General features: G+C 42.0%; 1 protein-coding gene across 3 annotated transcripts in view; it reads right to left on the reverse strand.

Annotated features, from left to right (window-relative positions):
* PRR5 (proline rich 5) overlaps positions 1–24,569 on the reverse strand; it is a 128,141-nt gene that overhangs the window by 61,480 nt on the left and 42,092 nt on the right. Inside the window, exon 3 of one of the 3 annotated variants that reach the window (XM_074936598.1) lies at positions 12,773–13,029. In XM_074936598.1, the coding sequence (XP_074792699.1) occupies positions 12,773–12,903 (131 nt within the window). In that variant the 5' untranslated portion in view covers positions 12,904–13,029. Of the gene's footprint in view, positions 1–12,772; positions 13,032–24,569 lie in introns of those variants that run through there. The other 2 variants (XM_074936613.1, XM_074936606.1) reach the window with 2 other exon arrangements.

Here is a 24,569-nt window from a genome sequence, read left to right on the forward strand (position 1 = left end):
GAAGGCAGAGCCACTGGCATCAGCAGCGCAGAAGTAAGGATGGCCATGGTATGGTGTTGCCATCTTTACTTCTGTGCTGCTGCCTGCGGAGCTGGGCCCTCAGTCACCAGCTGCCACTGTCCGGCCGTCCAGCTCTGAAGGCAGCAGTGCAGAAGTAAGAGTGGCATGGTATGGTATGGTGTTGCCACCCTTACTTCTATGCTGCTGCTGGCAGGGCGCTGCTTTCAGAGCTGGGGACCCTGCCAACAGCTGCTGCTCTCTGGTTGCCCAGCTGTGAAGTTAGGGTAGAAGTAAGAGGGGCAATACCAGGACCCCCCTAAAATAATCTTGTGACCCCCCTGCATTTCCCCTTTGGGTCAGAACCCCCAAGAAATCTGTATAGTATAGGGTAAAAGCACACAAAAGACAGATTTCATGGTAGGAGACCAGAGTTCATGGTCTGTGATGCGTTTTTCATGGCCATGAATTTGGTAGGGCACTACTACTGGGTATTAAGCATGGTTGACCCTGTGTAGAAGTCAAGTCCACCACAAGACAAACACTTTGAGTGTGGGCTGAGTGTGAAGCACTGGGAGGAAGGAGCTGGTTCATTTTCATAGTAGAGAGACAGCCAGAGTGTTTAACAGTGAAGAGACCTACAGCTAAACATCTCTGGCCTCATCAGCAGGGGGAAAGGAAAATAAAAGTGGTGTGTTAGGGATAGTGAGCATATGATCCAGCCATGCAGAAACGTATAAGCTGACCAAAACAGAAAACAACACCCTCTCTCCCCCTCTGCTATTCATTTGATGACATTTTCAAGATGTTAAGTACCCCTTGTTTGAATTCTCCTTGCACGTATGCATTAATAATCCAATACAGTTGATCTTGGCTGGCTTGAACAGACACTCAATTTACAATCATTTGAAAATTGGTAGCCAAATGTCCCTAGCACACAGTGAAGCAACGTGGCCATGTTTAATATTAGGAGTAAGATGTGAGGTTCAATTAATGTAGTGAATAAAACCAGCACTCTCTACACGCTCTTCTGGTTCGGAAATGTACTCTGGAATGTTCTCTGCAGCAAAAATCTGCTACCGCTACAGCTCTCCCTCTCTCTCTCGCTTCGGAGATCTTGTCTGAATGAGGGGGAGGGTTTTCTATCCAGACTCTCAGCAGGTCTATTACTCCACAGAGGGCGCTCTCTCAAATGGAACAAGACTCTCAACAAACATTGACAGACACAGATTGTGGCTTTTAAGATACTGCCCCCTCCTCCATCCGAGGAGGAGGAGAACCAGACACAGTCTGCCAGGATTCTTCCTTGCACTGAAGGGAGTACAACCTGCTCCATCCATCAACTGGAGCAGATTGCTCCCTCTGGAGTACACTGGCTTTGCTCTGTGAGCTTGGTGAGGGGGCTGACCCCTTTTTTTAATAGTCCTGCTTCCTGGCAGGGAGCAAGAGTGAATAGTGCCAGAATGCAGGGAGCACAGGGACAGCTACCCTGTGTAGTTGCTCAAGGGAGAAGATTTTGTTTGCCTTTGAGTGACTGCATGGAGGCCACTCCTAACTTGGGCTATTATCTGTAGACTGAGTTGCTGTTTGTGAAGTGTTCTGAGTGTCCCCACAGAGGAGTTATACCAACATAGCTAGAGAGCAGTAGTTATTCCGCTTTAGCTATGCCAGTCAATTTATAGCTATACCAGACAAGCCATTAGGCTTCTAAATGACTACGGCTGTGCCTACGGACCTTACAGCGGCACAGCTGCATCGCTGGAAGGTCTCCTGTGTAGCTGCTCTCCCGCTGGCATAATTAAACCACCCCCAACAAGCAGTGTTAACTATGTTTTGCTGACAAATGTAGGCCTCTGTCACCTTTTAAAATAGGACCTAAGCACTTTTGAAAACTTTACCCCAGTCAATATGTAAGTTGTGGTGTTTCTTCAATGTATTTGTGTCCTCATTTTCTTCTATTATTATATTAATCTTTTTAAACTTCTTTATTTCTCTTCTAAAAGTTCTGCAAGCCCTAATTAATGACACTGAACAGAATGCTTAGGCCTTGTCGACACAAGAAAGTCACACAAGTTTAATTAAAGGCGTGATTTTAAACCAATTTATTTAAACAGGTAAAAAAGGCTGTGTGGGCATTCATGTCAGTTTGAGAGTGGCTTACGTGCGTTTGTGGCAATTTGTGTTCATAAGTGACTTAAGCTAACCTGAAATAAACCTGGTTTAAATCAAACTATGAGTGTCCCATGGGGGTTGCACCGGTTTTCTAAATTGGTTTAAAATCACACTTAGTTAAACTGGCTCAACTTTCTCCGGCAGAGAAAGGATGCTGTTTCTACTCAGAGAGATCCTGATCTTACAAGCTGTTCCACTTGGGCGGACCCCTGTACCTGTGCAGATCCTCAGGGGGTTTTATACTGTAATCTATGTAATTCAGTTTACGTAAAATGCCGCTATACTGGGGAAATCTCAGCTCACATTTTAACAGTTCAATCTAAACTGGAAATGCTTCATGAAATGTATTCCTCAATCCCTTTTATAGCATACCTGTCTCTGAAGCATGCATACATTCACTGATATTGCCCTGAGCACCTTGCACATAACATCACAAAGTTGAAATTTAAGAAAAATAAATCAACATTCCCTGCCAGGTACCTGCAGTGACTGTAGCATCTTTAGAACAGAAGATTCTGCCATCATGTAAAGCAGCAAATTCTGAATTTTAATGTTGCCCACGATCTGCTAAGTATCAGTACTTATTGTCATTACAGGGTAAAGTTCAGTCTGTGCAAGAGTAGCATAAGGACTATGCACCACTTATGTTCCACTTGGGTAACAGTAGAGTATGTGCTAACGACTTATGATAAACAATCTGTTCCATCTTGTATTTAGCGGTGACACTCGCAGGCTACGTCTACACAGCACACCTTACAATGGTGCGGCTGTGCCGCTGCAGCTGCACCACTGTAAGGTGCGCTGTGTGGCTGCTCTTTATCGACAAAATAAAACCACCCCCAACGAGGGACACTATCCACACCGACGCTTTTCATCGCTAAAAGTTCTGTCATTCAGAGGGGTGTTTTTTCACACCCCTGAGCGACAAAACTGCCAATGTAGACATAGCCTAAGTACCTTTCCCAGACCTGAAGAGCTCTGCGTGGCTTGAAAGTTTGTCTCTCTCATCAACTGAAGTTGGTCCAGTAAAAGATATGACCTCACCCACCTTGTCTCTCTAATATCCTGGGACTGACATGGCTACACTGCAGATACAGGTGTTTGAAAGTTACGCTAACTGAATGGTATTATACTTTTTCCACAGATCTGTTTACTTATATCAAGAGATATGTATCCCACAATACCCTGCAAAGCTGAAGTCAGCTTTGGCACTGGGAAATACAAAATCCAGCAAAGACAAGATATGTGAATGTTTTGCACTGGTACAAGCTTGGGAGGTACTGTCACAGGCTGATAGCACCAGGAAGAAAACAAGAGATCGGAAAGGTACTGGACTAATACAGATTGGTGGGTTAGAACTCAGTAATGTGCACAGAAAGACCTCTAACTTGTAAATAGGTCTAGTATAAAAGGAGGTGGTTTTGAATACATATTTCAAAGCACACCTTCTGTGTAAGATGAACTGCATGCTGCAAGAAACAAGCTTCTCAGAAGGATTGGTGTGCTATTAACTCATTCCTTTCTGTATAGTTCTGCTTTGACTTTAGACAATAAATTTGGCTACAGTTGCTTATTTGGTCACTTACACATTGCCAATACTGAACTGCAAGTGTCGTCAAGCAATGGTTATGCTTTTAGCAATAATATGAAATTCATTAAGAATACAAAATACGGGCAAACTGCATGCATCAGAAGTTTGGTAATGGGATACATTCAAAGCCAGACAGGCCCATGAGCCATTGGCACAACGGCACATAAGATCCTCTTTGGTTCTAGCTAATGACCTTCATGACTGTCTGCTATCTCATCCTTGCAACATGACTGCCATCCTCACAAGTCAATGCCAAATGCTATTATCCATAGGATAGTACACAATGCTACACACAATTTTCATTTTTGGTACTTTTTAAAGCCATTAGCATGTCTTGTCATGCACTAAACTTAGATATATATAATATTTTGGGACTGCAAATAAAATATTTACAAGAGCAAAGCAGAGTAAGAACCCAAACCACAGTCCCCAAAAAAGACAACAAAATCCGTCTGTTTCTTGAACCATCTGTGCACTTGCTGTGTGCAGATAAACTCCCCAATGCTGAATAATGCTGTAATCTTCAGATGAGAAGCCACTTGTTTATACTACTGCATGTACAAGTTGAAAACCGTTTTAGTCCACCGATGCACTCCAAGTGTAGAGGTACAAAGATGTGGCTTCTTCTCTCTCATACATCACAACTGCTCCTGGACTGATTCTTCTCCTTCAGAACACAAGCAATTCCCTTTAACTTCAAAGTGGTTTCCTGTGTCATGTAGTGGGAGAATGGGGTGCAAGAAAGGTGTGTTGTATGTGTGAGTATACGTGCACACACACACACACACACACACACACACACGTGCGTGGGTGTATCTGAGCACCACACGAAGTAAAAAAATCCAACCGTTTACTTACACTCACAGGCGTCGACTTTCAGCTTTCTCCGGGCCCCGGGGCCCCGCCCCCACTCCACCCCTTCCCCCAAGACCCTACCTTCACTCTGCCTCTTCCCACTCCCACTCCGCCCCTCCCCCCAGCGCCTCCCGCCCACCGCTGAACAGCTGATTGGTGGTGGGCAGGAGGTGCTGGATGGGAGGGGGGAAGAGCTGATCAGTGGGGCCCACAGAACAGCTGATCGGCGGGTGGCTGGTGGGTACTGAGCACCCACTATTTTTTTTCGTGGGTGCTACAGCCCCAGAGCAGCCACGGAGTCAGCACCTATGCTTACCCTGCAGGAGGTTGCACAGTTTCGGAAAGACAGCACATACATATGGATTGATGGGACAGTTCCTCAGCTGGTGTAAATCAGTGTAGCTCCACTCACTATTGCAATTTACTTCAGCTTCACACACACACACGCACACAGCTGGTCATCAGTATGAATGAAATCCAGGCTGGTAAGTCTTTACCATCTGATAGGCGTTTGGTGACCTATGTGACATAAGTTGATGATCTCAGTTCATTTCGTAATGGACAAAAGTATCCACATCACAAGAAGCTCAGGAGCTGGGAAGTCTGAACTGGCTCCTCCAGTTGTGGGTGAGCCATGGCTAAAGGAGATCTGCACTCCCTCTGCATAGCCATTTCATCACCTGTCTCCCCTGCTCCAGATTCTCTCTCCTGCTTCTGAAAAGACAAGTCATTGGGTGAACTTCTCTTCATTGAGTCCCCCACCTGACACTCCTATGCCATGACAGCTGGGGTGGAGGGCTAGGTTCCTGTCCCCGAGGAGTGCTGGATGTGGGCAGAGGACACAGAATACAGGAACAGTAATGTGTCCAGAACTGTGAAAGTGCTTGTGTGTTAGGGGATCGGTGGATCGAGGTTTCCAGTTACCTAAGAGAAGAGTAGAAACTTGTAATGTGCCCAAGTCAAGACTGCAGTAGGGGAGTAGACATCCTGAGTCCCTAAAAAGCTTAAACTATTTTCATGACAGGACTGAATCAGCGCAAGCAGCTCGTTTTTCATAACATGCAGCACTGCAGCAAGAACTGAAAGCCTCCCAGTGTTATATGTGGAGCGCTGTAAATTAGTGTGGTGGCGTAGCACTGTCTAATATGGGTACAAGCAGGAGGACTGCGTTCTCTTTCTCTTCAACTGCTAACTGACTTCTGTGAAGTACCAGACTAATTAGCCTAAGTCACTGTTTCCTCAAACTGTGAGTCACGATGAGCCACCAATGGTTTAAAGAGCCCTTCCTGTATCTGCAGAATCAAACAGTTTGTGAATCCAGCAGTGGGATTTGGGAGAGAGGGTTGAGAAAAAAGGTAGGTCAGTGAGCGGGGCTCTTTCTTGGGACAAGTCTATACTTGAGAAATTATATCGACATAGCTATGGAACTCAGGGTGTGAAAAATTCACAGTCCTGAGCACCACAGTTATGCTGACCTAACCCCTGAAACAGACATGCAAGGCTGACAGTGTTTCCATCAGCGTAACCACTGCCATCTGGAGAGGCAGATTACCTAAAATGACAGAAAAACCGCTTCCTATGGTGCTACAGAGGCTTAGCTACAGAGCTGTGCTACTGTAGCACCTACAGTACAGACACGGTCACACAAAATGAATGAAAAGGCTGGAGAACACCAAATCTAGGTCACTCGTTGGGTTTAATAGGTGGATATGCAATGCAGGTAAGCATGCAATTAACAAGACAGAAATTTACTTGTTACTAGTTTCTCCATAGTTTGGAGATTACATTCTATGCTGAAAACACAAATATTTCCCCTAATGCCCTAGCCTTTGTTAATATATTAAAAACACAATCTGAAGCTGACCTACACACAAAAGTATATGCATGTGTAAAAAGATACTGTAGTATAAGAAATGAAACATGAAGGTGAATTTAAAGATAGTGTAACATAGCTCTCCAAAGCTGTCCACCTGTCGCTTTTTCAAGATAAGCTCTTGTGACAATTTAAAATTATTTGTATCCAAAACAAAAGACTAATCAAGCATTTCCTGAGGATTAACACATTCAAATACACCATGGCAGTGAAGACCTATCACAAGAGGCAAAGAAGCAGCATAGCTGTGAGCTGCTGAAGATTGGAATGTTTTTGACAGGAAGCCCATGCTGGCCTGTTTGGGAGACTTGCCAAAGGCTGCACTAAGCTCTCACATTTATACATCCCACAGTTATCACAGACTGCAGTAGAATGTCAAAAGAACACTAACTGAAAGGGACAATGAACTCACAAGAAGAATGGTGAAATCAGCTGAGTGGACATTCCACCTCACACCTGGAGAGCACCTATGTTCTACTGTTTGCCCAGTCAATTTCCTCAGAAAGGCAAGGCTATGGCACTTGGTATTCTGTAACTAGGGATGAACTAATCTCTTATTAAACAACCGCAGGGTCGGCTTCCCCAACACTATGCCTTAAAGTAAAGGGACCCCAAAGCGGTTAAGAGTATCATTCTAGCCTATTCGTTGTTTGAGTCTCTGCGGATGCTCCTAACCAGCATTGTAATTAGCACCAAGGCAGAAGGGATGTTTTTTAAAAGATATGGACTCCAGGCCACTGTGTAACTAGCCTGAGACCAAACAAACTCATTTCACTTGGGCTGTTGAATGGCTATCCGACAGGACAGTATTTATTCTCAGAGTTGTTGAGCACCCACAGCTGCCCATTGATTCAATGGGTGCTCAGCAAATTTGAAAATATCATCCTAAATTTAAAATCTGTATTGTTTTAAAACCAGATGTAGTTAAGATTAAATACCTCTCTTTCCAATGGGCAAAAGCTGTATGTCGAGCTGAGGAACTATTGCAAACCTGGGCGCACAAACAGAACTGGTCAGGAATTTTTCCTGTGAATTATGTTTTTTGTTGAAAAATGCCAATTCATCACAAGTGAAACTCTGTACAACAGGGTTGCGTTTACCAAATTTTCTGACTGGAAAAAAGTTTGAGAAATTTCTGGTATTACACAACTTTTTGTTTCCAAATTTAAACTAATTAGTCTGAAAAAAAGGTGAACCAAAGAAAAAACGGTGAAACTGAAAATGAAATATTTAGAAATTGTAAAAAAAAAACCAAAACATTTTGATTGACTCAAAATAAAAGTGGTTTTTCAGGTTTTGAATATTTTCAAGATTTCTAGTTTTCATCCTGATTCGATATAGGAAAAAAGGTCAAACTCTTGAAAATATTCACAGACGGGAAAACTATTTCTCATCCAACTCTATTGATTAACTTTAGTTTGAAATTTGACCACCTGTTCATTTTGACCCCCACCTTTTCACTTTATATTTCCAAACAAAGGTGTGTAAATGAGTTTTTGTTTGTGCACATTTTTAGGCAATTGCTAGTCTGTAAATGAATACCGAATTCATATGCAAAGAAGGGTATGAGAGAGTACACCCAAGTATTCGGTAATTGCTATTTGTAATTCTCCTGTTCAAAAAGTTCCAGTTAAACAATCAGTGAACAAAAACAGTACCATGTGAATCTCACTAAAAGTCAAGGGGACTTAAGCTTCTAACTGCATAAATCACTTTTGAGCTTCTAAGTCACTTTGGTACTTCTGAAAATTGTGCCCAAAGGGAACAATATGCAAACACCCAGTGACAAACAACTTAATTTCAGTCTAACATTTAATGAAAATAAATGAATTTATTAAACACAAAGTCTTCAAAGTGCTTTACAACCATTCATTCATTAACTGCATCAATTGTAAACCCACTTGTGAGGGAGATGAACGTTATTATCCCTATTTTGCAGATGGGAAAACTGAGGCATAGAGGGTTAAGAAGCTTCCCCAAATTGAAACAAAAAGAGTTAGTGTCAGAGTCAGGAGTAAAAGTAAGGAGTTTTGGGCTCTCATTTGTTCCTGTGTTCAAACCAAACTCTCTCTCAAAAGTGGATCCCATTGAGAAGGTCCGGGAAGAAGGAGCTAAGTCAATACAAATACTGTATATCTGAATAATTAGCCAACATGGGAAAGAGAAGAATGTCCTAACAAAACTGAAAGCTCAATACTTTCAGTTTGATACATTTCAAGGTTTCTTCCATTAGTAAAGCCCTGCTGTAATCTGAAAAGACAGGGATTTTTAATTAAAGATGAAACATTGCACCCTCCACAGAGCACTACTTAATGGCAAGCTACTGTGCATACTATATTCCTGCAAAAACTAATTCAGGTTGTTCCTAATAATGTTTCTCAGCTTGGATTTACTGTTGATTTCATTATTGTAAGAAACATCTTCTCCTCCTCCTTATATTTTGGCTTATTTTATTCACTACCTCCTACTTCTTCAACTTGTCATCATTTTCCCTTTTTTTCCTAACACCAAGAAGAATATATGTCATTTCACGATAGGCTTTTCCACAGCAGAACCCAGCCAGTATTAACCACTGATTAGGCAGTCAGTGCCAGCTAAGTCATAAAGAAAACCGCTCTTTGGATTTCCTTTGCCCTCAGAGGGGCCCCACCTTGGCTATCAGATTATAAAGATTATAAACCTTGGGTTTCTCAGTCCAATCGGTTTAGTCAGTATTCAGCCCTCTTTATTGCTGCAGCAGAAAACAAGCAGTTGAAGACAATGCCTGTAAAAGAACCTAAATTATTTTAATCCAATGCAAATTTTGTGAGCTCTAACGAAGTTGTATTGTTCAATTATGCTGCTGCTAGTTGCTAGTTAACATGTGTTGGCTGGCTGGTGAGTTGGTACACACTGCTTTTGGGGATCATGGGAAAGCAGGGACAGAAGAGGCTGTGCCCACAAAGTCCAATTTGCGTAGTAGTAGGCAGAAGCTCAACAGTGACTTACTTCCATTTGATTTGACAGTTTCATGCTGTTTTACAGTACTGTAGCTGCGGAGATGAAGGAAAATCCCTGCAGAGGAAGAAACCTTGCTAGGAATGCAATGTGCCAGCGGGGAGCTGGGCAATGACAGACATGGAACCAGTCTCCTGTAATTTGCCCTCACCTAGCTACAAAGGGCAGAATTCACCCTGTCAAAAATACAATCCCAAGGGTTTAAGCGGATATCAACATAGAAGACTTAATGAAGGAAATTTTGCCAGACAGTTCATTTTGGCACATGAAGTAGCCAAAACTCTACTTCTGGAGCAGGCAGCATGGGCTCAAAAGTGGGTGACACAGCCAGAAAATGGTCTGTGGGGAGGATGACTAGAGAGAGCACTGACTTGAGTGGCTCTCTTCTGAAGCTCCCACTGGCAAAGCTTATAGAGAACCTTGGGAAAATTAAATGTGGCCTCCCACAGTACTCTGACACAGGGCAGAGTCAGGGTCATTGCCTGTCCTCCCAAAGGATGAGTATCCTCTCTTGAGCAATGGGCTTGGCTGGAGCAGGGGCATTCTGAGGGGTTGTATTTCACACCTCCCTGCATCAGCTTTACTGAATCAGGCTCAAAGCCTCTTGCACCCACAAACTGCCACCCAGGCACAGATGCTAAAATTAAGGGGGAAATGGCAGCTAATGTTTAACCATAATAGATTCTGGCTTGATGAAAATGGAAGGCATTTCTGGTGCTTCTTATCACTCCCGATTAGTAAGAATGTTTAATAGTTCACTGATTGAAATAGCAGAAATCGTTCTCCTATAAGGAAGGCAGTACCTTTCCGTAAGCCAAAGGATAATGTCTGAGGACAGTACTTAGAAATGCTTTTGTTAAACAAGGCACTTTTGTTTTACAGAAAACCAAACCAAACCAAACCCAAGGAACTAAACAAACAAAACACATGCATGGCAAAGGTTTTCAAAAGTAACCAGTTATTCTGGGTGACCCAAACCTTAGGTGCCCAACTGGAGATGCCTTAAAAAAGTTCCTGAGTCCTGTGTTTCAGAGAGTGCTGAACACCTGCACTCTGAAAATCAGGCCCCTTTTTAAAGGGTTGGGCACCTACACTTTGAGTCACCCAAAGTCACAGGTCGCTTTTCAAAATCTTGCTTTTTTTTTTTGGTCACATCTGAAAATCTTAACCAGATTTCAGAGAATTGTTTCAGAGTATGAATAGCTAACCCATTACTGAAGCCTCAGTTGTCCTGAGATGAAATTATGAAGATAAATTTTACAGAGAGTGTGTAGAGTATCTGCTAAGGTACTGAGATCCTTAAAGCCAAGACAGAATATGAGGTGCTTTAAGTTGCAAGAAAAAGCTACATTTATCCCCTTGTTTTGCTGCAGAGAGGGCCTTCTATTATTTACTATGAAATGCAGAGCCTGCACATAGGCTGCAGTCTCTAAAAATCACTCATGTTTTGTAATATTTATCACGACTTCAGAGCACCTTGGCACACATACACAGATGCTCACTCTGTCTGCAGAATTAAGCAGTGTGGGTCTTACAAAGCAGCAGCTCCACTGGCTTCTCCAGAGGGATTTCAAAGATGCATGCTATGGAAGTTCAGGATGCCAGTGTATTCACAGCTAAGGGAAAGATGACTCATGGCAAAAATGAAAGGTCGGTCACTGAGTTCACAAACCAGCCAAGCAATTACTCACACATGCATGGTTAAACAATACATGATGCGTGACTGATTAAATGCACAAGAGATCTAACAAGTCTCCCACACACAGATGGCAAATACCCATTGGTCATAACTGTACCCACCTTTTCCAAATTCAATAAATAAATAAATATATGACCCCATCTTAACTGACCAGTTCTTGGACTGTGTTTTGCACCAACAGCAGACAGCAAATGTGAACAGATTTGCCTTTTCTCAGTGCTCATGCAGCACCACAAGACCTCTTCCACACCGTCCCCTAAACCCTCCCTATCCAACTATGCCAGGCAGCCACCCCCTCTCCTTTCAAATCCGTCCTGACAACTCACTTCTCCCAGGAGTCCCATAAATGCTAATCCCTGCCAGTGAAAGCTGTCAGCACACCATTATGAAAAAGTTCCGAGGACCCTATTCTGCAACCCTTACTCACACCAAGCAGTATTTTACTCTGCAAACAGCTTTACTGTTTCCCACGGGACAACGGGCCAAGTGAAGTACTACTCAACCTGAGTAAGGGTGGCAGTATCAGATCTTGAATTAACACGTCATCTGGGTCTCCCTGTGCATATTGTGTTATTTAAGATGCAAGCTTCTCAGGGCTGGGACAGTGTCTCCTTTGCGTCTTGTATTGTTACAATGCCTAACAAGGTGCTCGCACTTAAAGGATAGATAGATATATAGAAGCACAGTCATAGTGATAGATGTGATTTTTTTGGAATCTTTTTTGCACAATGACACAATCCTATTAGGAAATTGGTTCTCCTGGACACGCCAGTGATTTCTATCTTGCTGTAAATATATCTCAGTGCTTTTAAAAATACCTATCAGTAACATTTTCCAAAGCGCCTAAGTCCCATTTTCAAAAAACTGACGTAAGGCCAGCTTTTTAAAAGGTGTTTAGGCACCTTGATTTTAATGGGAGTTAGGCACCTAAACACCTTTAAAAATCTGCGCCTTAGGCACCTAGCAGTCAATGTCTCAATTAAAGTCAATGGGACTTAGGTTCTCAAATGCCTAAGTCACTCACTTTGGAAAATGTTCCCCTAAATTACTTGAAAATGTTCCACTATATATTTTGACAAACAGCGATAGACATAGAAATCACACACACAAAAAAGTAAAGCTGATGGATTATTTTCCCCCTTCCAAAACATACAGAAAGCACAGCAAAGAAGAATATACAGAGAGACACTTTTAAACAAAACCAAATCAACCTTGAACTAAAATGTCTAGCAAGGTGTAAGAACATATTTGTATGTTGGTGCTTTGAAAAAAGTTCCTGCCTGTCAGAATGAAGCATAGGTTGAACCATCTTCAGGAGGGCAAGTCTATTTTTCTGTCAGCATTCAGAGAAAGGTTAATAGCAGCCTCAAAGAGTTGCTTCTGTCTGTTACATGTAACCAGAGACACGTTTAGTAATACATTAATGCAGAAGCCAATGTGTTGTTACATTCCTGAAATAAAGCACGGTTAGGAACAAACTATCCCAGACTGTGAAACAAAGAGAGGGTAATTGTGGAATTAATCATGCCAGCTGCTGCCGGAGAGCTTAGAGGCTCCAGGTGAGGAAGTGCATCGAGCAAGACCTTACCTGTTCCAGGTAGCGTTGGAGCAGGCCCGTCGCTGCTGGGTCCCCCGCTCATCCAAGGCTGCCTGCTCTCTCTTGCCCAGATCACTGAGGCTGGGCGAACTCATGAACTTCAACCTGCGAAGAGTCCTCATGGTCAAATGTGTGTTTGTGCGTGGCAGCTACAGATACACCATCCTTTTTACACACACACAAGCGCAGCTGGAGCAGCAGCAGCAGCAATGCGAGCAGTTCTCTCCGTTTGTTGTTCAAAAAAGAAACTTAAAAAAAAAAGAAGAGAGAACCAGTCTCTACAGAGCACACCTCTGCCAGCAAGAAAACAAACCTTTAATCAGATCAACTGTGATGTCATAAACTGTGGTTAATAATTTCTCCAGTCCTTTAAAAAAATTAAAGCCAAACTTCTTGCTGCTGCTTTAACAGTTTGCTGGATCCCCTTTAAACCAGCAGCTGCCCAAAGTGGAAAGATTTCCCCTTCCCCCAGCCCCTGTGCACCAAAAATGAAGAGTCTCATTCAACATGCTGCATGCTCCACCTGTCATGGGAATTGCTTCTTTCCTCAGTCAACTGGTTTTTTGAGGTTTTTCCCCCCAGCCCTCTCTCTTCACTCATAACTGGAAATGAAATCAGAGGGCAATGGAAAAAAACAACAACCAACCAATACTGACGCACTGAGACTTTATTGGAAAGTTTCATAACTGCCTATGCCCCGCCACGTTACGATACTTACACACACACATTCACGCGCGCACACACACACACACACGGCACAAACCTACTGTTTGACTCAGAGGCTGTTTAAGCTGAAAGCATCTGATAAGCCACAAGAGAGAGAGTATTAAAAAAAAGAAAGAAAAATGAATACAGACCAAAAAGTAGAAACTGGTGCTTTCATTTTGAGGAACTTCAGAGGTTAAATAGAGTGAACATGAGAATTAACTATTTGGGATTTCTTAATTTTTTTAAACTGAAATAACAGCTTCACAATCCGGGGCATGTCTAGTCTCAACAAAGCCCCAGTTCAGTTATCTTCAAAGGGATGAACATCCTGCTCTCTCTGACACTGTAATATTTATGAAAACGATGCTGGAAGATTCTAGCCAATGTTTGACTTGTTGCACCAAGATTTTGTTTCAAATCACAAATGTTTTCATTATCAGTTAAGTACTGACAGACTTTTGTAACAAGATTTCTATAAAGAAAATAGCTTGTAATATAGCATCAGGTTGGACATGCATCAGGTGAGCATGATTAGACAACACTTGGGGCCAGATTCATGTTAGTAACAGATTGCTTGGCAAACAGCCCAACTTAAACCAAAAGGACTACTCGCAGAGTAAGATACTATTCAGCATAAGGGTATCAGAATTTGGACCTTCTTGTGGGATAAAATTGCACAGAACATTTATAATTATTTGTTTCATTTGTTTTTCTTGTATATGAATGTCAGCTGCCTAGATCTGTGAATATATTTTGAGTATATGTAGGCTTGGAAGGTTTCGATTTTTATTATCAAATGTCAGTAAACATCAATTTCACCATACACACGTAAACTGATGAAAAAAATATTTCCATCGATACTTATCAAAATGCACAGAAGAAAGAAAAATACTACTTGAGAACTTATTAGAGTTTGATTTAAGGATATTTACTTTGCATATTTTGACGTGTGATGTTGACAATCTGTGTTTTAACGGTTACAAACATTAACTTTCTGAATCTCAATGTCTACTGTCATTAAATAATTATTGCCTGCCCTGCCCATTGTCTGACACCCCCACCCATAATTTCCTACAACTGTAAACAATAAAAAGAGAAAAAATGCTTAAAAATAAACATTGATATTATCCTTCAAATTCTGCCATGCCTAAGTATATGTATGTCTTTAATAACAAATTGATATAAGTTAGAGGAGTGAAAACGGATTTTGAAATTCACATATGCCGTATCTGAATCAATCATTGGTAAGCGTTGTCAAAATCTGAATTTATTTATTCCTTCTCCGCCCTGCCCCTGCCTGAAATTTGACTCAGCTCTTTGCATATTGTTTGTGGGAGGAGGGGGCGTTGATCAGATATCACAAGGAAAAAAACACATTTTATCTTGGGCTAATATTAATGGTCAAGTGAAGACTGGGTTTAATTTTCTGTTGGCTGCCCCTCCCACCCAAAATACTTGACGTATGGGAGAAGGGCATCATAATGTATAAAACAGAAAAATTCATTTAAGACAAAGATCTAAATCTACCTACCTTTGTACAAAGAATTGGTTATTTCTACTCTGTTTGAGGGGTTTAAACATTTGGAACAAACAAACAAACAATTCACCATGTACAAGGAAGCAAAGGGAAAACACCCACAACAGTATATCACTGTATTCTAAACAATGAGATAGCTTCTACAACATATAAATCAGTGACCTAAAACAGATACACCAGAACCCTGTTTGTTCAAATAGGGTGAAGGACATTTGATTTATCTGGATGAACAAAGAGGGAAATTGGGAAACATAATTTGTATTAAGGTGAGTTTTTCTGGTGAGGTGGTTCAGTTAAGCAAGGATTTACTCTGTTTAATTAAATGACTATCTGATAACCTGGTTAATCTGTGCAAATGTAATTCTGCCTTGTTTCAGTTTCTAATCTCCTTTGGAGGCAAACATTTACCGCCTCTCACCTGCTGTGAATTTGATAGGTTTTACAAAATGTGGATTAAATCTTTCTTGGAATTTTAGTTCCTTTTCCTTTCTTGACAGCACAAGAAAGCTTGCAACTGCACATTGGTTATGCCTGTATATTAGCTATTAGCAATTCTTTTAATGCAATGATCATTTTAAAACTCCTCTCTCAATTGCTTTTCTTCCTTTGAATGCTCCACTTGCTCACTTAAGTAATCTCAGTGCTTGTGATATGTTTTCAACTGCCCAGAGGAAGTGCTGCTGAAAAAAGCAGTACCCAGCATCACACTAAACCTTGGAAACTTGCAAACAGAAGGAAAACAGCTCTCATTCTGTAACTTCAAATTCCACATCAATAGCTGAACTGCACTCACTTCTATCCAACAGTCTCAATAACTGGCCTCTGCTTTTGAATACTACATTCAAAGTCTGTGTTACACACAAAGCAAACCACAAGGGATGAGAATCATTTCTACTTCCACTACAGTTTTCTCTGTTCAGTAGAAGTGGGCAGGCTTTGTTTACACTCCTTTTCCCTCCCACTAACATGGAATCTATGCCTCCACCTGATCAAATGTTGATTTACAGATAAGCTACTTTGCTTTCAATGAAGATTGCCTACATTCATAACAACAGAAAGGTATTTAGCACTTACATGGCACCTTTCAGTCACAGAGCTCAATCACTTTATAAGCACTAACTAAGGGCTTGTCTACCTGGTGAAAACAGAGTAGCTAGTGTGCTTTAAATTAACCTCCTAGTTTACTTCAATAACAGCCCCATGTAGACAAGTCCTAATTCCACCTGAAAGCCCCTAGGAATTAGGCAAAATGTATTATACCCATTTAAAATTAAGCACACAGGGGAAAGCCCTAGATCACACAGTGAGCCAGAGCACAGCTGTGAATAGAACCCAAGAGTTCTAATTCCCAGTCCCATAGTCTAGCCACTGGCTGCTAGGCCATGAAGCTGCATGCTAGGAAGAGCATAGTGCCACCTGGCTAAGAGGCAGAGAGGAAGGAAGGTATGGTTAGGAGAGAGGGGAGGAGCTACAGTGCTCCCTGGCTGACTTTGGCTGCATCTACTCTTAAAAAGTGGTGTGTAGACTACAGGGACTACACATGTACCTTGCAAGGCTCTAGCAGCAGGGAAAGGGTCCCACAGTGGGGAAACGCTTTGGCAGCAGGCCTTTCCTTGCTGCCAGGGACTTTCCCCACTTCCTCACTGCTGGATCCTACACTACTAAATGCAGGACACTACGCTACTAAAAACAGTAGCATATAGGTGGGAGGCACTGCCTGGCATGTACAGAGCCACACAGGAGCAGTCTGGGCATTCAGGTGTGTAGGAAGCTTTACTCACCTAAGCTGTACCTCTCCGTCTATACTATTTATACACATGCTAGCTGGGTGTGCAGTGTCTCTACACTACACACTGCTGTAAGTATAGCTGTAGCCTTTGAGAGATAAAAGGACGGGGTGCTGCCATTGCTCTGCAACCTCTTACTAAAAGAGCAGCAGCCCCCAAAACCCCACTCAATTCAGAATAAAGGGTTTAAATAGAAGGGACTTTCTGAAGGCTTAAGTATTGCACAAGAGCAGGGATGAGCTCACCAAAACCAACTAGTGACACAGGAAAGGGAGGGGAGTTGCCATGGCTCCATAATGAATAATTAATTAATCTTAAATACAAACAACACCTGGCACTTTATACAACCAAGCCCCCCCCCCCCAAGTACTTCACAGACATTACGTAATTCATTCCCAGCTCACAACCGTGAAGCAGATAAGTATTACTGTCCCTTTTTAACTCACATGGGACTGTAGCCTAAAGGTTAAGTGACTTGACCAACACCACACAGCGAGGTGGTAGCAGAGTAGGAATTGAACCCTTGAGTCCAGTCTCCTATGCTAACAAAAAAACACAACACTGCCACTCAGCCATTCTTCTTGGTCTGATATTCGGAAACCTATTCTTTTCTCCAGGAGGACCCAATCTGTGACTGGGCATGGGTGGATTCCAGAGCTTGCACAAAACCCTAATGAAGTCAATTGGACTTGGTGTGAGTGCAGGGGTCTGTTCGCAATGAGTCACTTGCAGGACCAGGATCTAAAAAATCCACTTTGATATAGAATAATGACAGTTATGTGAGTTTATTGAAGGGAGACTAGTCTCCCAGTACACGTGGACAGTCCTAGATGATTTGCACTGTTGCTGCAGTCCAGGGTCCTGCATGGAAAATAGTTTAAAAAAAAAATCACTGAAGTACTACCCTAAAGCGTATCTATTCTTCGTAGAATATGTTACTTTGCAACTGAATGCTGTATTTTAATTATTATAGTATTGCCAATCCCAAAGATTCAAAAATCTTGAGTCAGGTTTTCCCCCACAAAAAAATCATGAGATTAATTTAAAAATAATAAATATTGGGTTCTTTTTATTTGCCTTCTAGCTTTTGAGCTTTTCGGATACAATTGGGTCACATTCTCAAGCTTTTCTGAACCACCAAGTGGGCCAGAAACTTTGGTTTTTTGGTACTTTTAAAAAGTACCAAGGTGAGATTTTCATATTGTTCACTTGGCTCCAGGAGCAGGAGCTTTATCAAACACTCAAAATATCAGGAGATTCACAATGAAATAAAGCAAGCTGACAACTGTGTTGGGCCAAATTCTCCCCTCAGTTCCACGCATGCCACCACAATGAGAACGTAACACAGCAGTAATATTGATGCATTTATGGGAACATAACTCAGAACAGAATTTGCCCTGTCAGTTATTTCATTAGAGATCTGCAGGGTCTTTTAAATTAAATATTGGCATTAGAGAAAGATATCTTTTTAATTCATAAAAAAAATACAAATTCTTTTTATTTTCCCCACGTTTTAGGGGGAGTTGGGGGGGAAAGGGGAATTACCCTAGAAATGCTGATTATTCTTTTGAGTACAACTAAATAACAGAAAGTTGAACTCTGCCTCTTTACAGAAAATAGTTAAAAACCCCACTAGACGAATGCACTTTTAGATTTTATAAACCATACAGCCCAACTGAGAACATGCCTCAACACATGCCAAAGCCAAGGAATTACCCTTCTGAAAAACCACACTTCTTAAAGGCACAGTGCATCTTGTTCCACCAGCAGTCAGCAGATGAAAGGGGAAAGAAAACTCTGCTTGGCAGGAAGAAGGAGTGGAAGCACTATAACTCTGAACACATCAACTCTTTCGAGATAATCTCCCCTTAATGCTCCCTTGTCGGTAGGAAAAAAAGAACAGTTGAGAGTAAGGAAGGTATAATAACAAATTTGCAACTAGTCCATGATAAAGAACCTGGAAATAAAGGCAGCTCACTAGGGTAGTTCCTGCTGTCATTTACCATGGCTGGTCCTAGGATAGCAATAAAGTGCTACTGTAGAGAGTGGCTTGTCCTCTGATTCATCACTTTCTAACCTCAGCTCTATTCCCATAACTCTCTGGAGCTCTTTGCAGAGCCCCACATGAGGGGCTTTTGCCTAGTCATGGTGGGGGCAGGGAGAGACTTTGCTGCACAGGTGGCATCCGCCTTCCAGCCAAGCAGGAGGAAATGAGCCTGTGAAGGATCCCCTCCACTGATGTCATTAGAGGGGACAGTCTGGGTCATGCTGCCATTTTGCACTAACTTTCATAACTGCAACCACTCTTTAAACATATTAGATGTGTTCCTCAATTGGTCCAAGTCAGTGCAGCTCCACTGACTTCCATCAGGCTTCATCAATTTACCTCACATGAGGATCTGGCTCATTATTAGTGTCTGTGAGAAAACGTATTGGGACACTACCAAGTAAACAGCCAGGGTTCTGGATATAAGAATACTCTTCGCTTTTTAAAAACAAAATTATTGTACGTGCACAAATGAACAAGCTCTATGAGCATGAAAGTGGAGAAATGTGGTCTAGCACAACAGTTGGACTTAAAGACCATGGATTCCTAAATTCCTATTCCAGCTCTGGACTCTCTCTATGGCTTTAGGCTCTCACGTAATCTTTCTGCCTCAGTTTCTCCATCTGTAAAATGAGTTAATACATACCAGCTTCACAGGCCAGCTGAAAGGATGTAAGGATTGAGCCCTGATCCTGCACTGCCAACTGCACAGATGAACCCTCTACTGGGTAAAGCCCCCTTTCACCTTAGTGAGGCTCTGCATGGCTGCAGGTTCTACGCTCTTCGTTCGTAGTGCTGCACTGAAACCTAACACCTTAAACCTGTCGCTTACTTTATTTGTACAGTGCCTAGCACAATGGGGTCCAGATCTCCGATGAGGTCCCTACACTCAACCATAATACAATACAAATAAAATAAATACATAAAAATGACTGTAAAACATCCATAGCTAAAATTTCCATTAAATCCCTTTTCATTCCCCAAATAGCAGTTTTGGGCTGATATTTAAAGTGTGCAACACATAATTGCTAGTTCTCTTCTGCGCCAACCCCTCCACCCAGGAAATATTCTGACTGAATAAGAATCAGGCCATGTTCCTGAAGCTGTTGCCTGTTATGTTGCAACCAAAAAGTGCCAAGTGTTTCCATCAAGGGGCAATGCCAGCAGCTCTTCTGTTTGCTCATTATCTCCTTGTAGGGTTTGGGAATTAAAGTGAGAGTTGTAATTAGAATGAACATGGTGGAATGTTACATGAGGAAGAGGAAGTGAAGATCAGTGCTTTAGTCTGCATCATCTATGTCATTTGTAATTCTCCTTATCATCCTTCAGTTTAATAACTTACAGAGGGGTTTCTTTATCAGCACTAAGACCTCTGGGCAGCACCAATTCAAGGTCTCAGTGCTACCCACTCACCCAAAGCCACTGTAGTACAACCCATTCTAAACTGTGTAAATGGTATGAATGGCAAACCAAGCACATGGCTTTGTTAATAAATGGAATATAAAGTGATACATAAACTGATGTTTCAAAATTCTGTCCAATAAATAACTGCATTATTTAAAATGTTTTTTATCTGTTTTTACAAGATCATGGTATAGTAGAAAAATAATCTTAAAAAGCAACTAAGATAATAATGTTTATGACTTTTTTCAAATGCTGCGTGAATTCTTTCATAAATTGCTTACCATGCATGATATTAATAGGATCTCTGAACACTATGACCTTGATGTAGCAGTTCAAGTATCATTGTACTATCTTCTACAGTTATACATGGTACAGTGCCTTCCAAATATATGAATCCTGGGAGATCTGAGCTGTGTGCTGTGCCGCACTACCCTTCTTACATCCAAACAATTCTGATTCAAGGTCTTCCAAGAAGGCTCAGATTATCTTGGTGACCTTCCAAGACAAAGATCCCACTTTGGTAAATAGCTGAGTTTCTAATAAGTTGCAGTGGTAGCCAGCCGTTAACAGCATGAAAGCATGTTCATATGAGAATTATTGGAAATACGGGCCCTGCTTTAAGATTACTGCCAATCCCCATGAGAAATTCAAGTAGGTCAGCACAGTACTAACCAATGAAGTGGGAGCACTTCATATTTTTTGTCTCAAAGTATAAAGGATACTTTGAGTTTCTTTTTCTGGGTCCCATAGTGCTTTTCCTTAAAAGTACTTTAGCTTTCTGGAACAAAGTGCAGAGTACTGCAAGAGCTACGAAAGCCTGGCCATCAATCTGGATTAGTTTTTTAGAACATATATCATTTCCCTTTGGCCTTGGAAAGATTTATTTTTCAAAAGCAAAGCTACATTTGAGAATAGTCTGCATGAAGGATGGCCTATGAGGAAAGTACAGCTTCTACTGAACTCTCTTTTATAAATGAAACCAAACATTTTAAAACTTACCAAAGAAGTCTTGCTTCTTGAAGAGGAGAGCAACTCCAAAATGGCAGCCACAAGCAGTGTGGTGAGATTTTGCAACTCCTGCAGTGCAGGATGTGGTATGCCACATTTTAAAGCGATGACCTTGTACAACCATTTCATACAAATGATACCACCCACAGGATTTTAGCCTAACTTACAGCACCTATATATAGGTTAAATAATAACTACAGAGCAAAATGCTGGTGCTCAAAATACCAAAGGTAAGAAAGGCAGACCCACACAACTGATTTTAAACTTCCACATTTGAATCTTTCATGTTCCCTGATGTCACAATATTAGCAGATCTCATTTTCTGTGGCATCCCAACATGTACTGTGGTCATGATGTCACAGCCACTAATGAAGCTCAAGAAAAGCCCACATCTCACTTTGAGAGGGTCAGGTAAGAGCTGGAAATTTAGAAAACTACACAACTAGGTTTGTGAAAATTCTTAACAATGCCTTTGGCTGTGTTTGTCAATTTACACAACTATCTGATCCCTCCTTCCCACACCTTAGGCCCAGCCTCAAGCCTCAAACTCCAGTCACATGTCACAGTGGCTGACAGTGTAGTGCATGTATGGTCAGTATTGTGCATACTGAGTTGTCATTCAGAGTGGAAGCCAGTGTCAACATCAGGGTACATGGAGAAGAAGAAAAGAAAAGAAGAAGAAGAAAAAAAGCCTGGAAGAAAACCTGCATTTCTGTAAGTTCCAATCCTGCATTTTTATCCAGGGAGCAGAACTTCCTCTTTCACAGAGAAACCCAAGTGTGGAAGCCTGGGGAGGTGAAGAAAACCCTATGAGGTTTCCCGGCTGGAGCTTGACATAGATTGTTCAGTCAGGCAGAGGAGAGGATTCTCCTACCAGTTAAAGGACAACTGGTTTAGGTCCTTGTGCCCTCTATAAAATGAACACAGCCTCCCTTCTAATCCTTTCCTTCAGCCCTGGGACTGGGGAAAGGCAGTAACCCCACACCTTTCTGTGCAGGATGGGGGACAGCAAAGTATGGAGATGTCCATGGTTCCTGGGAAGGGGAAATTTCTCCCCAAAAGGAATTCTGTCAGAAGTTACTGGTAAGAGCCAGATTCTGATACCCTTATTCCCCTTGGATAGCATCTTCCTCGCTGAACAGTCCCACTGAAATCAGTGGGGATATTTATGGAGGAAAGTACTACTCACCATAAGTAGGGGGCTCAGAATCTGGCTCTTAATTTGTTAAACATACGTAGCTGCTCTATCGTTAAAGACATTGTCAAGTAATTTGGTACCACATTTAACTGACCTTTACATTTTCAAGCTGATATATTTAAGTCACTGGATGGTGGGAAGCACTCTTCAATCCTGAGAAATTTGTGGTTTGTGCCAATTTCTAAAGCAAAACCAGACAAACCAATTAGAATTAGTTTCCATCTTTAAAAATGCAGCTGTACTGAGTGACAAGTTTCAGCCTGATGATATCTGAAGTGGCTAGGATATTAAATGACAAACATGACTAAACACCAAATAGGAGGGTTTAGGAAGGGAAGTCTAGCAGATCCTTACTTACAGCAGTGCTACTGGGCTCCACGACTATGCTATTTCATACACCCATATGACAGGGTGTGCAGTCATAAAAAAGCCACACACATAAGATGCAGGCTTGTAGCACCTAACAATTAGAGCAGGAGTTTTTAAGACCCTATACCCTGCCCTTACTTGTTTTATAAGAAAAACTAATTTAAAGAGACAACAACAAGTACCTTTTTGTCAAATGGGTTTTAACTTTTTATTTGGCTCCCCGCTGTTTATAAAATCTACTTAGAAGTTTAAAACTAGTATTTCTTTCCTGGTCTATTTAGTCCTTTTCTTTCTGTTGAGCATCAACTGATCCATGTAAACCTCACTGGTGTGCACTAATGGTTCCCTAGCAGCACCCTTTAACATACCAGTTTAGAAACCACACACTCTTCAGTGCACGTTACTCCACTGTGTAGATCAGGGATTCTCAAACTTCATTGCACCATGACCCTCTTCTGACAACAAAAATTACTACATGACCCGAGGAGGGGGCACCAAAGCCAGAGCCTGTCCAAGCCTCACCGCCCCAGGCAGGGGGACCAAAGCCAAAGCCTGAGCCCCACCATCCCACCGGGGCGGGGGAGGGGGCACAAAGCTGAAGTCCTCCCCAGGCAGAAGGCCTGTAACCTGAGCCCCGCCGCCCAGGGCAGAACCCTCAGGCTTTGGCTTCGGCCCCAGGTGGTGGGGCTTGGGCTTCACCTCTGGCCCTGGGCCTCAGGAAGTCTAAGCCAGCCCTTGCGACCCCATTAAAATGGGGTCCCAACCCACTTTGAGAACCACTGGTGTAGATGAACCCTTTGAGTGCCTAACAGTTTTGCTTTTTAATTTCTTGGTCACAATGTTGTATATTTAAGAAAATGACAGTTAGGGTGGGATTTTCAAAAGTGCTTGGCCTTGCTCTAAATCTGCTCCCACTGGCATCAATGTAAAACTCCCTTTGGCTTCAGTGTAATAGAGCTAGGCCAATACAGAGTGCGTTTGAAAACCCTGCATCTCACAGTCCAGAGGACATGAAAGGAAGGCTAATCTTGTAATTTACACAGTGGGATGGAACTTCCTCTGTGAACTTGGGCAAGCTATGTGATCTCTCTATGCCTCAGGTCAACATCTGTAAAATGGAAAAATAATACTTGCTTGCCTTGTTAATGTAGATGAGATGCACAGACATCATAGTGGACAATTACACAGAAAACAAATTAATCACCAAATAACAGTTTTAAGACCGACCAAATTTCAGGCCCAAAGTGCACTGAAGCCAATGAAGTCACACCAGTGATGACTTCAGCCTGACCTATTCTAGTAAATGAAACCACATATTACATCAAACCAGTCATTTAATTTTGTTGTAAATATTTACACTTTTTGGAAGCAATTGGTCTTTTATTTGCTTTTGAAATAATTGCCTTTATCATTTTATTTTTTAAACACATTGAAATTTAAGAACCAACCTAAAAGCCTATGATGGCTCCTAAAAAAAACAGCTTCTTCAGTCAAAGTGACCTAATGGCATGGGTAAGAGAAGGCTGCAGAGTCAAAGCACAGCTGTTCCTTCTAGTGGAGCAAGTTTCAAACTCTCCAGCTGCTTGGGTGTCAAAGGACTGCTGTGCTCTGGAAGCCCTCCACATGCCCCTGCTCAGATTGTGATTCTGGATGCCGTGACCAGAGTAGGCGCTACTTGCTTCATGCTCCGCACAAAAGAGGTGGGGAGCGTGTGGAACACAGGCTCAGCC

This window comes from Natator depressus, chromosome 1, assembly GCF_965152275.1.
Source record: "Natator depressus isolate rNatDep1 chromosome 1, rNatDep2.hap1, whole genome shotgun sequence".
Taxonomy (NCBI): domain Eukaryota; kingdom Metazoa; phylum Chordata; order Testudines; family Cheloniidae; genus Natator; species Natator depressus.